This window comes from Haliaeetus albicilla, chromosome 7, assembly GCF_947461875.1.
Source record: "Haliaeetus albicilla chromosome 7, bHalAlb1.1, whole genome shotgun sequence".
Lineage (NCBI taxonomy): Eukaryota > Metazoa > Chordata > Aves > Accipitriformes > Accipitridae > Haliaeetus > Haliaeetus albicilla.
The window spans coordinates 6,822,337-6,835,800 of NC_091489.1; the positions used below are offsets into that span (position 1 = coordinate 6,822,337).

General features: G+C 52.6%; 1 protein-coding gene and 1 pseudogene across 1 annotated transcript; both read right to left on the reverse strand.

Annotated features, from left to right (window-relative positions):
• Positions 1–978: 978 nt before the first annotated feature.
• LOC138686038 (feather keratin Cos2-3-like) lies at positions 979–1,797 on the reverse strand (annotated as a pseudogene).
• A 6,436-nt stretch (positions 1,798–8,233) lies between these two features.
• Positions 8,234–9,040, reverse strand: LOC138686040 (feather keratin Cos1-1/Cos1-3/Cos2-1-like). Its single transcript, XM_069786850.1, has 2 exons — positions 8,941–9,040; positions 8,234–8,560 (listed from the first exon to the last, which is right to left on the reverse strand). The coding sequence occupies exons 1-2, from the start codon at positions 9,007–9,009 to the stop codon at positions 8,234–8,236; spliced, it is 396 nt and encodes a 131-aa protein (XP_069642951.1). The 5' UTR covers positions 9,010–9,040.
• Positions 9,041–13,464: the final 4,424 nt, after the last annotated feature.

Below are 13,464 nucleotides of genomic sequence, written 5' to 3' on the forward strand. Positions count from 1 at the left end.
AGGCAGAGTGGCCGTTTCACCACGTTGCTGAACACGACGGGGAAAAACAGCCTTCTCCGTCTGGAGGAAGTCGAGGTCTCTGACGCTGCCTTGTACCTCTGTGCTGTGCAAGACACCCTGGTGCAGGAAGCTTCCTTGGCTGTGCAACAAGCCAGGGGAGAGAGGGCATTGGTTTGTGTGAGGCTGAGCTTGGGGGAAGGGGCCCTCAGCTCTCCCCTGGCAGTGTCGCTTGCCCTGTACACCCAGAGCTCTGCAGGTCAAAATCCCCTTCCAGGAGAGGACAGTGTCAGTGGCTTGAGAGGAAGAAGAAGGTGGTGAATGAGTCTCAGGTTCCCTCATATTCACCGCACGTTATGTGGTGATTCTGCCCATGGCTTTGGAGAAGTGATGGGCAATGTAGGAGGTTGGCCCTGTCTCCCACCCTCCCCTTCCTCTGGAAATGATGAAAAGTTCACTTGCGTCCTCACCTTCTCCCCCCACAACCAAAGGCAATGCCTTTCGTCCTTGGCACCACGAGACAATGTCCACCAAGAAAAGGAGTACGTGGAGGCAGAGGCTGTGATGCGGAAAGCTTTAATAACTCTGAAGAGGGAAGGGAGTTCAATTCTAGAGAAGGCTGCCGGTGCAGGGAGAGCAATAGCAGCTGCTGAAAGTCTGCGCCCGTTGCCCATGGTGGAGATCCTGCAGGACATCCGTTTGCTTGCACCGCAGAGAGAGCAGGGTCAGCAGATGCCCCAGGTTGGGTCTGGAGATCTTACGGCCCAGAAGAACAAAAGAAGACAAGAAAGAGATCGGAGGTAGTGGAAGGCAGGGGATTTAGACATTGGCCATGTTTTCAGAGGGCCTCCGCTGCCCTCCTTTGGAAGGGCAGCACTGGATGTTCAGCCTCTCTGAAATGAATGGCCAGGAGTTCCGTCCTCACTTCAGCATCAGCTGCTGGTTTTGGGGTGGTCCTTGTCTGGGCTGTCACCAGGGGCTTTAGCAGGGGGGGCACCTTCTGCCACAGTAGCGGCTGGTGATGCAGGAGAGGTCACAGCACCCAGAGTTGATGGGCACTCCGTCACAGCTGAGGATGCTGCCAACGGCAGCGGAGGTGGAGGAGCCCACAACGGTGTTCTGCGGGAAGGAGCTGAGGATGGGGCCGGGCAGGGTCACCACCACGGGAGAGGGCTGGATGACGACGGTGGAGTTCTGGCACTGCCTGACACAGGGCTCATTGCAGCTGTTGGCCAGTGGAGTCGGGCCACAAGGCTGGCAGGGCTGGCACTGGTTGTAGCAGGACATATCTCAGGTCCAGAAGTTTACCTGGGACAGAGGGTAGAGAAGAATCACAGCACGGGTACATGCGAGAAGCCGTCTGCCATGAGTCCACCAGCAAAGTCAAAGGCACCTGCTGAGCTGGGAGGTAGAAGCTGGGCAGTGAGGCCAAAGGGTTTCTGAGCTCTATCCAGACACGGTACTGCAGAGTGTCACCAGGCCCAAAGGAGCGTCTGACTATCTCTTAAAAGTTGAGCCTCCTCAGCCAAGTCCCAGACACTCTCTGAGTGAGACCTTCACCTTTCTTCCCCCTCCCATGACAAGCAGCACCATGACCCAGCATAGGGTTGAGGAGCATGCATCTGCAGGAGCAGAAAGTAACATGAGGAAAGGCTTTTAGACTCACCTGGTTCCCAAGGAGAAGGACGTGAGAGAGGTGGATGAGAGAGCAAGGAGCTGGGCTGGCTTTTATGGTGGCCCTGACCTGCCCCAGGCCCAGAGGGAGCTTCTACGGAAGTGACAATTTTCTAAGGTGCTCATGAAGAACGGAAAACATCCCAGCTAATGATGTGGGCTGGGTGGTTGTTTTCCCGGATGACACCTTTTCATTTCCTGGCTTATGCCATACCCATTCCCTCATGGAGACTTCTTCTGAGTGCTGGGATCGAGAGGCTCCAGGATTTGCAGGACAGGAATGCGACGTTGCTGGCAGAAGACTCAGTTTGGGTGCCGGATGGGTGCAGTGCAGGCAAATGATGTTGGCCTGGGGCACGCTGGTGGGGTTGCCTGTGGCCACGTTCACAGGAACGGCCCAGCTGCTCCCAGCCCTGCAATCCTTGGCTGGTCACCCAAGGGCTTCCCTGTGTGAGGACGTGCCGTGTCTTTCTTTTTCTCTTCCTCCCAACTTGCTCCAATGTTCACTTGTGGTCAGCTTCCCAGGCAGGTGGGCTGCACTGCTGGGTTTCAATCCTCTTCCTCCTAAACCTGCCCTCTGGAGAAATTTGTTGGCCTCTTTTGGCATCTTACTGTCAGGGGATTACAGGGATCACAAGGGCCCTTAATGCAAACTGTTTTTCTGAGCATGCTGGGCCCGTGAACACATCTTCCACAAGGGTAGAAGATGACCACCTGGAAGGCACTTCTCGGTTACTGCAGCCCCCTCCAGGGCAAGAGGCGGTTGAACACAGTGAGGTTGTTTCCCTGCAGAGGCTGCCTGCTGCACTCCCAGGTCCTGAAGGAGCACTTGAGAGTCCATTTTGGTCCCCACTCAGAAATGCAGCAGGAGTTGAAGGAGGCGGAAGTTCGCCCCATGGCTTCCATGGAGCATGTCAGGCACTCACCCTGACCCTAACCCTCTGGGTGATCTTCTAAAATAGTTGTTTAACCTTAAACAAGAGCTGAACCACATTCAGGATTATGCTAGTTCCTACCAATAGGACCATACTGGTCTCAACATCCCAGGGGTTTTCAAATTTTCCAAAATTCTCAAACGCCATTGTAACTAGACTGGGGAAGAAAGGTGTCTCACCCATAGATTGGCTCTCTGAGGAGGAAGGGTGAATGGTGTAAGTATTAATAGCTTCCCACAGATGGCTCCCAAAGTATAGAGGTGACAACAATGCTGAGTGCAAACACCGGATTAGTCCCACAACCGATAATTTTATCATACCATAAGCCAGTATTGCACAATACATCAAAGCGAAAACCTTAATCTACCGCCCACGGATGATAAGCAGCAGCACAGGGACTACATACAGCAAGTGAGGTGATGCATAACAGAACTCTAAAAACAAGTGCCACAACTCTAAGAACTCATAAATCAACATAGTGACCAGCGACTCTTAGACCAATGTAATAAATGCTTGTAACAAATTCATTTTAACAAGCGCTGGTTAGGGTTGTCATTATCTCAACCCTTCGAGCCCCACATTAGGCACCAAAAGGACTGTTGTGGTTTAACCTCAGCCAGCAACTAAGCACCAGGCAGCCGCTCACTCACTTCCCCCCCACCCCAGTGGGATGGGGGAGGAAATCGGGAAAAGAAGTAAACTCATGGGTTGGGATAAGAACAGTTTAATAGAACAGAAAGGAAGAAACTAATAATGATAATGGTAACACTAATAAAATGACAATAGAAATACTAAAAAGGATTGGAATATGCAAGTGATGCACAATGCAATTGCTCACCACCCACCAACAGATGGCCTGTTAGTTCCTGAGCAGCGATCCCCCCGCCTCCACTCCTCCCAGTTTATATACTAGACGTGATGTCCCATGGTACAGAACACCCCGTTGGCCAGTTTGGGTCAGCTGCCCTGGCTGTGTCCTGTGCCAATTTCTTGTGCCCCTCCAGCTTTCTCCCTGGCTGGGCATCAGAAGCTGAAAACTCCTTGACTTTATACTAAACATTACTTAGCAACAACTGAAAACATCAGTGTGTTATCAACATTCTTCTCACACCGAACTCAAAAACATAGCACTGTACCAGCTACTAGGAAGACAATTATCTATCCCAGCTGAAACCAGGACACAGGGCCTGTAGTGACAGAAGGGGTAATGGTTTTAAAGTGAAGAAGGGTAGATTTAGATTGGACATAAGGAAGAAATCTTTTTTTATTAGGGTGGTGAGACTCTGGAACAGGTTGCCCAGAGACATTGTGGACGCCCCATCCTTGGAATTTTTCAAGGTCAGGTTGGACAGGACTTTGAGCAACATGAAAACTGAGCAGAGCGCAGTAGTGATGGAACCAGAACTGACTCCAGTATGCAACAGTCCAACGGTGCACACCATCCTCCTGCTGCATCCAATGTCACCTGCTCGTCACGCCACACTGAAGCCCAATCCTGCTCTGCCAACTAAGAGGACTTTATGCCGTCCCTTCTGCCCAGAAGACTGGCATGACAGATGGAGCCCAGAGTTGGGAACTAAATGAACTTTTTATGGACATGACCCATAAACTAAAGGAATGATATCTCTCTGTGTGTATACACATACATCTCTCTCTCTCTCTCTCTCATAGGAAGGAAAAAGCGGTGACGATTGACCAGGATGTAACTGAAGGTATGGGAACTAAGCATGATGTCAATGGTATGGAATAAGGGGTGGATACTGTCCTGGTTTCAGCTGGGATAGAGTTAATTGTCTTCCTAGTAGCTGGTACAGTGCTATGGTTTTGAGTTCAGTGTGAGAACTCTCCTTCCCAACAGAGGAAGATAGCTCCTGCTTTTCCAGAAGAAAACAAGAGAGGAGTGGAAAAGTCCCTGGAGACTCCTAAGGACTACTTGTTGCTTAGGAAGTGCCTGATAATGTGCATGCACGGTATTGGAAGAATGCACAAGTTCTTCCCGGTTAAGTAGGGCAGCACAAGCATTTTTCTTCCTGGGAAAACCAGGGAAGTTTTGTATACAAAGGAGATGTCATTAAGGGGTCCAGTCTGTTTGATTTAGTCCAATGTGTCCTTCAGTCTTGTGGCCCATCTAGCCTGAGAACACCTAGAGACTGGAATGTTTTTATGGAAACCTATGATGAATGCCCCATCTTCTGTCATAGGACCACAACCAGGTTCTCTGGGGACAACTAAAAGTAACCGAGGAGGGCTGAGAAGCACTACACACAGCACCCTATGAAGTTTACTGTTGAAACTAAAATATTCATAGAATCATGGAATCATAGCATGGTTTAGGTTGGAAGGGACCTTTAAAAGGTAATCTAGTCCAACCCCTTCTGCCATGGAGGGGTTTGTATTCACAAAATCTTCAAACTGTTTTGTCTGTTAGTGTCCACTTAAAAAACATGGGGTGAGGTGGGACAGGCTGGGCTGGGCTGAGCTTGAAGAGCACACACTCAGCCTTGCAGTTGGGTTGTAAGTTTTATTTACAGAATACATTTCTGATAATTGCTGCAAGCAATGCTGGTCTGGGTCTTCTAAAACATACTTTGAGTAGCTGTGGTCATGGGGAAAGATCTATCTTCATATTTTTCAAAACACATCAGCATCTGATCATTTTGTACTAGATTGTTGGAATACAGTTTTAAAACCTGTTTAAAAGGTAATCTGTTGTTACAGTGATGTAGAAAAAAGACACTGTGATAGCCACACGTGTCCTGGGTTTGGCTGGAACAGAGTTAATTTTCACAAGAAGCTGGGAGGGGACACAGCAAGGATAGGTGGCCCGACTTAGCCAAGAGCATATTTGGTACCACATGATGTCATGCTCAGTATATAAACTGGGGGAGTTGGCCGGGGGGAGGGGGGATTCTGGGCTCAGGAACGGACAGGGCATGGGGTTCCAGGTGGTGAGCAATTGCATTGTGCATCGCTTGCTTCGTATATTCTTCTATCGGTATTATTGTTTTTATTATTTCTTCTCTCCTCGTGTTGTCCTAGTAAACTGTCCTTATCTCAGCCCACAAGGTTTTTCTCTTTTGCTTCCGAACCTCCTCTGCATCCCACCAGGGGGGAGGAGTGAGCAAGTGGCCATGTGATGCTTAGTTGCTGGCTGTGCCTAAACCACGACAGCAGTCCACGGAGAGGTATACTGCAGTTGCTTCCTCTGCAAAGCACTGTCCATAGCATTGTGTTATAAAAAGGCCATGACGCCTTCAGGAAAGAGAGCACTCTTTGGAGGGTAAGCACATGAGTCAAAAAACTCTGTGTAGTGCTGGTGTGCCAAGAGAAGTGCTAGCCGGTGCTCTCCAGGCTGGTTATGAGGATGTGTATTCACCACCACGCTCACGGGTCTTGGATAAGCATGGGCCCGAGGGAGACGGTTGCTCGGGTAAACACCTAGAAATGTTTGCCTGGTGTAGGGCTCTGCTGAGAACAAACAAGAGCTTGGTCCACCTCAGACTTCTGTCTGAGACAGGAGATAATTCTACCCCCAAAGCATCTACCGATCATTGCCGTAATTTAGGCAAGAGATGTGTAGGGGGTCTCAGTCCCAGGGTCAGAGCTAGTGCTGGGGCTCAGACCAAGGCCAGACTCAAGAGAGGACAAGGTGAAGGCTCCAGCCAGCGACTGCCGTGGACTATCTAGGAGCCTGGCCAGGCCAGGAGGATAACAGTAGCCCAAGCCAGACACAGGCACAGATAGGGCAGAGCTGGGCAGGCCTGCGCTAGGCCAGAGCTCTCATAGTAGACGGTGGGCCAGGAACCGAGCCAGAGCTGGGACCCATGGTTGCACTGGGTCTAGGTAGGCTTGGTCCTGATGCTCATTGTCCCTGTGTTACCACCTAATTCAGCACTGCCTCCCACAGAACCCAGCCTGGGGACAGCTGCCCCCCGTCCTCACCCCACGTAGGAATCACTCTGTCCCCTGTGCTGGTCCTGTGGTGTTGGTGGTGTGTGAGGTCTGTGTGAGGGCAAACCCCCACACCACAGGGTCCCAGAGTCTGCAGCTGTGGGAAGGCCTTGGCCTGCATGTAGGGAGCAGGGGTGCCGCACAGAGCACAAGGGCCACTTCAGCCTCAGGGCTCTGGGAATGCTGAAGGAACTTGGTGCCTGGGGGAAGGCACTCCGACATGTGTCCTACGGTTGCACTGGTGTGTGCCCTGTGCCGTTCAGGGACAGGTCACGGATGCTGCTGATTGCAGAATCAGGTCCCACTGTCACTGCCATGTCTTCCCAGAGCTGGGGATATCTCCTCTCACATGGCACCTTTCCAGACCAGAGTTGGGTTGTGGCACTTGTGAGGCTGTAGAGTTCCTGGGCCTGAAGAAAGCTGCTCCTTGCTGGGGGAACACAAGGCACCAAAGAGCATCCATGTGTGATTGACCACCAGTCACTGTCTTGGGCCTGCCTTCACCCAAGGGGGTGGTTGGTTCACAGGGACAGGGGACTCCAGTGTGTGGCCTGCTGTAGCTGATACCAATACTAACTTGTGAACACCTCAGCCCTACACATGTAGGCAAGAGGTGGGCCATGCCAGATGCTGTGCTGAAGGGTGATAGGGCTGCACAGGGAAGCTGTCCCTGCTGCCCATGCCCAGGCGTGCTGGCCATGACCCCTCGATTGGCTGATGGAGTGAAGGAGCGGGCAGAGTAGGGACTGTGGGCCATCCCCAAGGCTATTTACCCCTTCCCAATTCCTGCCATCCTTTGGCAACATTGTCTTCTGAGCCTCCTTGCCCAGCACAGCTCCAGCCAAAGCAAGAGGAGCACTCTTCCCCAAGAGCTTGTGGGACTGCTGACATCCCTGGGACTACCCACATGCCCACAGTAATTCTCCTGAGGACAGCAGTTGTCAGGATTTCTGTTCACATGACATGCTCCAGGGCCAAGGGAGTATTTCTGAGCAGAGTCGCAGCAAGGCAAGGCGTGATGGTCATTGGCTGTGGAGTAACTAGGGTTGTCTCGCTCAGCTTCAAGAGGCCTTGCCCGAAAGAGGACTCGCTGCAGTGTGTCCCACCCTCCAATGCCTCTAGGAGTGAGGAAGGGTCCCCCTCTGCCCCCACCAAATTCCCCTCCAAAGCAATGGCTTTGACCCTCAGCAGTCAGTAGGCAGCTGGAAAGAGCACCCAAGGGGCACAGGTAGGGTTGCAGCAATTTTTTAATGACTCTAAAGAGGGAAATGGGGTCACTCCAAGGGGAGGCCCCCAGTGCAGGAAGGAGCAGGAGCAGCCAAGAATCTGTTCCCCTTTTCCTGTGGCAGAGGTGCCACCAGCCATCTGTTGACCTGCCTGGCAAAAGGGAGACAGCCTAGCAGGTCACTCCAGGCTGGTTTCTGGGGTCCTCAGAGCAGGCTTTGAGGGGAGCACAAGACAACAAAGAAAAGAGAGAAAAAGGGTGAGTGGAAGAGAGGAAAGGTAGACATTGGCCATGTTTTCAGAGAGCCCAGGCTTGTCCCTTCCACGCTGCCCTTGCAGGGCAGACAGAGGTGACCAGCTAGTCTGAAAACAACAGCATGAATTTTGATCCTCTGTCCAGCAGCATCTTCTGGGTTCCTAGGAGTCCTTATCGGAGGCCGTTGCCAGCATCTTTAGCAGGGGGGGCACCTTCTACCGCAGTAGCGGCTGGTGATGCAGGAGAGGTCACAGCACCCAGAGTTGATGGGCACTCCGTCACAGCTGAGGATGCTGCCAACAGCAGCAGAGGTGGAGGAGCCCACAACGGTGTTCTGCGGGAAGGAGCTGAGGATGGGGCCGGGCAGGGTCACCACCACGGGAGAGGGCTCAATGATGACGGTGGAGTTCTGGCACTGCCTGACGCAGGGCTCATTGCAGCTGTTGGCCAGCGGGGTCGGGCCGCAGGGCTGGCAGGGCTGGCACTGGTCACAGCAGGACATGTCGTGGGGCTGGAGGTGCACCTGGGAGAGAGGGCAGGGAGGAAGCAAAACATGGGGAGGCGTGAGGAGCATTCTGTCACCACACCACGAGGGAGCCAAAGAAGATGCAGGGCCGGGAGATGGAGGCTGTGCAGAGATGTCTGAGGGTTTCTTGGCCTCGTCCTGCCAGGGCCCAGAAAGAGCCACGAGCTCCCATGCGGCTACTGCCTAGCCCTGAGTCCAGAAGGCACCTGAGTACAGCCTCAGCCTCCCTCCATGTCTAACCTTCTCCCCGCTTCCCTCTCCCGTGACAAGCAGCCCCATGATGTGGCATAGAACCAAGCTGGTGTCAGCTGAGAGGCCCGTTGAGGTGAGACCTGCCTTTAGAGAAAGCAGAGAAGGAGAAGGGGGTTGAGACTCACCTGACTCCCAAGGAGATGGAGGCAAGAGAAGTGGATGAGAGAGTGAGGAGCTGGGCTGGCTTTTATCATGGACCCTTGCTGCCCCAGGCTGCCAGAGGCATCCCTTGCAGAGGTGATTCTTTTCTGACAAGCTCATCTTGAACGCAAAACATCTCACCTAATGCTATAGGCTGTGTTTTGGCTCCCTGAATTGCTGTCGTTTCATTTCCTGCTTTATGCCAGGCGCATTCCCCAGTGACGGCATCTTTTGTGTGACAGGATGAGAGGCCCAAGCATTTCCGGAGCAAAACACGTCAGCGTGGGCAGAGGACTCAGCTCACATGCTGGAGGAGTCCCGTAAAGGACACTCAAGGTAGACTAAACAGCTGGCTTAGACTACACACACACACACATCCAGACCTCTAGTCATCTAGAGCTAATTGAGAAGGCTCAAGACACCCCAAGAGAGGCTGTCTACACTATCCAGAGCCACCACGCAAGTCTTGGACTTGACAGAGTCAGGGGGAAGACTGATCTGCAGTGGGTGAGAGTGGGAGGTGCAGTTGATGAGAGTAATGTGCCCAGCTTGAAACCATTTCACCCCCACAAAAGCCCTTTCCCTGCTATCTGTCTGTCCCTGAGTAGCGTGGACGTGGCTATGGGGTTTAGCCATGGGCTGGAGGTGCTTGTAGGCTCTGGTAGGACAGCCTGTGGGTTCACTTCTGATCGCATGATGAAGCAAGCCATGCGCACGTGACCAGGTATGCAGGCCTTGCTGTGAGCTTATGCTAGCTGGGCAGTTCAGAGGCCACGACTGGTCAATTACAGGATCAGTGTCTCCAGAAAGATGACTTGTCTCGTTTACCATGGATGTCTGCTTGGGATGGCATAAGTGCCGTGTGTGAGCTGATGTCTCTTCAGTGACTGTGGGAAGAGTCTGTAGAATCTTTTAGAGCAGGTCCAGAGGAGGCCCATGAAAATGGTCAGAGGGATGGAACACCTCTCCTATGAGGGAAAGCTGAGAGAAGTGCAGTTGTTCAGCCTGGAGAGGAGAAGGCTCTGGGGAGACCTTCTTGCGGCCTTCCGATACTTAAAGGAGACTTATAAGGAAGAGAGAGAAAGACTGTTTACCAGGGCCTGTAGGGACAAGATAAGGGGCAATGGCTTTAAACTGAAAGAGGGTAGGTTTAGATTGGACGCAAGGAAGAAATTTTTTCCCCCAGTGTTAAATGCTGCGTGTGACATCATATGGTATGGAATATCCCTTGGTCAGTTGGGGTCAGCTGTCCCGGCTGTGTCCTCTCCCAACTTCTTGTGCATCCCCAGCCTCCTCACTGGACGGGTGGTGTGAGAGGCAGAAAAGGCCTTGATGCTGCGTAAGCACTGCTCAGCAATAATGAAAACATCCCTGAATTATCAACACTGTTTTCAGCACAAATCCAAAGCATAGCCCCATACCAGCTACTATGAAGAAAATTAACCCTGTCCAGGCCAAAACCAGCACAGCCTGCTCCACACCTCGTGCTCAAGAAGAGGAGGCAGATGACGCCATCTTCAGGCAGTTGGGGAAAGCCTCACCATCATAGGCCCTGGGAACCACGGGTGGGTTTTAGCACCTCAGCATCTGCCTCAGGGGCAAAACGGCCGGGCACAAGCAAACCAGGAAATGTCCTGCTCCTCCACACAGCTGTACACACACAAAAGCACACCCATACACACACCTGTGCCCACACAATGATGTACATGCAGACCGGTCACACACATTCATGCTCTCCTGCCCTCCCCCCGCAAAGAAGTCCCATGTTACAAGGAAAAGAAGAAAAATCCTCCAGTGCTAGAAGGTCCCAGTGGACCTTGGTGATCTCCTCAAGGGTCTGGGACCAGCCCCTGCCCTTGCAAAGGGAGCGGTGGCACAGTGACACACTCATGTGGCAGCAGAAGGGTGTGTGTCTGGGACAAGGCAGACTCCCCTCTGGCTACAGACACTGAGGCTGGGACATCAGAAGTGATGTAGTAGGGAACCTGTCTCTAGACTCACTTTAAGGTAAATGCCCTCTCTTCCAAAGGCAGAGAAGTGCAGACGCAACCTTACATTACAGAGCAGCTGGAAAAAATGGTTTGGCTACCCTGTGATTTTCCATGCATTCTTTTTCTTTTTTCCCCAGTTTGAATTGATGTGCTGGCCTTGTTTCTTCTTGTCTTTTGCATGCAGGTACAGGTGGTGTAGTTGCCTGTAGTGAGAGGGAGCTGGCTGCAGCCTCCTCTGTTAACCTTGAGCTGGCTGAGTTGATCTTGCAGCCAAGATAGGCAAAAGAGTTTCTGCACAAAATAACAATACAAGAGTCATGACAGTGTATTTGCTTTACCTGGCAAGGTTTTGGTACTGAAGGGCTGCACGGATGGCTTCTGTGAGAAGATGGCAGAAAGAGCCAGTAGCAGCCGCCTCCAGGATGGACCCGCTGCTGGCCAAAGCTGAGCCCGTCAGCAACATTGGTAGTGCCTCTGTGATAACATATTTAAGAAAGGGGAAAAAGCAGTGTGCAGCAGCCAGAGGAGGAGTGAGAAAAGTGACAGCAACGACTCTGCAGACACCAAGGTCAGTGAAGACGGAAGGGGAGGAGGTGCTGCAGGAGCTACAGCAGAGATACCCCTGCAGCCCTGCAGAAGACAATGGTGACACAGCTTGTCCCCTGGCAACCCATGGAGGACTACGACGGAGCGGATATCCACTCTGCAGCCCACAGAGAACCTCGTAGCAAAGCAGGTGGAGATGGCCTGAAGGAAGTTGCAGCCTGTGGAGAACCCACACTGCAGCAGGCTTCTGGTAGAAACTGTGGCCCATGGAGAGGGGCCCACACAGGAGCAGGTTTTCTAGCTGGACGGGTGACCCACACTGGAGAAGCCCATTCCTGAAGGACTGCAGCCCATGGAAAGGCCCCATGCTTGAGCAGTTCATGAAGAATGGCAGCCCATGGGAAGGCCCCATGTTGGAGAAGTTTGTGAAGGACTGTGTCTTGTGGGTGGGACCCCATCCTGGAGCAGGGGAAGGGCATGAGGAGGAAGGAGCGGCAGAGATGAAGCAGTATGAACTGACCGCAACCCCCATGCCCCATCACCCTGTGCTGTTTGGGGGGAGGAAGTGGAAGAGTTAGGTAGGAGTGAAGTTGAGCCTGGCCAGAAGGGAGGGGTGGGGGCAATTTGCTTCTAGGTTTGTTTCATTTTTCACTATCCTACTCTCTTGCAGTTAATTGGCAGTAAATCAAATTAATTTCCCCAAGTCAAGTCTGGTTTTCCCATGACAGCAATTGGTAAGTAATCTCCTTGTCCTTATCTTGACCCACAAGCCTTTCATCGTATTTCGCCCCCCGTCCTGTTGATGGAGGGGACTGAAGGAGCGGCTTGGTGGGCACCTGGCAGCCAGCCAAGGTCAATCTGCCTCAGACACATAAAGCAAAGAGAGGAAGCATAGAAGAGCAGTGTTGTTATGGCTGGAAGTACCAGAGATGTCCTGTCCCCCTTGTCCCATGCCCTGTAAAACAACGGTGGCAGAGAGATCACTAAACAGCCCAGTTCCTTGTGTGGTGTAGAAAAGAAGGAGGAGCTTTGGTGTGGCTGGAGGGCAGGGGCATCCAGCACTTCATGCTTGACGCTGCATGGCATGCGGTGAGGGGAAGCAGTCATGTGAGGCTCCATCCACATAATGGTTCTGCATGAGATAAAAGAAAGGAAGGATTTTCATGGACAACTTGGAAGGTGGAGTAGCAGCTATGGGCCATCCCAAGGGCTGTTCCCTTCTTTAGCCCTCTTCCCATTCCGCAAAGCAAATCGTCTTCCGGAACTCAACACCACCCCCTGTCAGACCAGTGCAGCTCCAACCATAGCAAGAGGAACACTCTTCCTCAAGAGGTCATGTGGCTGCTGACCCCTGAGGGCCTCCTGCCTTTCTGGATGTTTGTGGGCAGAGGCACAGCAGGGCAAGGCCTGATCGTCACAGGCAGCAGAGCAGCCAGGGATGACTTCCTCAGCTCCATGAGAGAGTGCCCCAAAGAGGATCCACTGCAGGGTGTGGAGCCTCTCATTCCTCTGTGGATGGAGAAGAGTCTCCTTGTGCTCTCACCTCCCCCATCCACCCCACAGCCACATCCTTCTGCTTTGGCCGCTTGGCAAGTGTCCACAGGGGGAAGGACCACAGGGAGGCAAGGCTTGAATGCAGCAGAGCTTTAATGAGTCAAAAGAGGGCAACGAGTTCACTCCAAGTGGAGGACAGAAGTGCAGGGAGTGCTGGGGACAGCCGAGAGTCTGGAGTCCTTGGCCACGGGGAAGTTCCTGCATCATGCCTGCCCCGTGGAGGGAGAGGAGACAGATGGTCCCTACCAGGTTGGTGTTGGGGAGATGGTGTGGGCAAGGGGATAGGCAGCAAAAAGAAAAGGGAAAGGCAGGCAAAACCATTCAGGTATACTGAAAACAGCATCCAAAAGACGGATCCTCTGCCCAGCACCATGTTCTGAGTTCCTCAAGGTGTCACCCTGGGGCTTTTGCAGCATC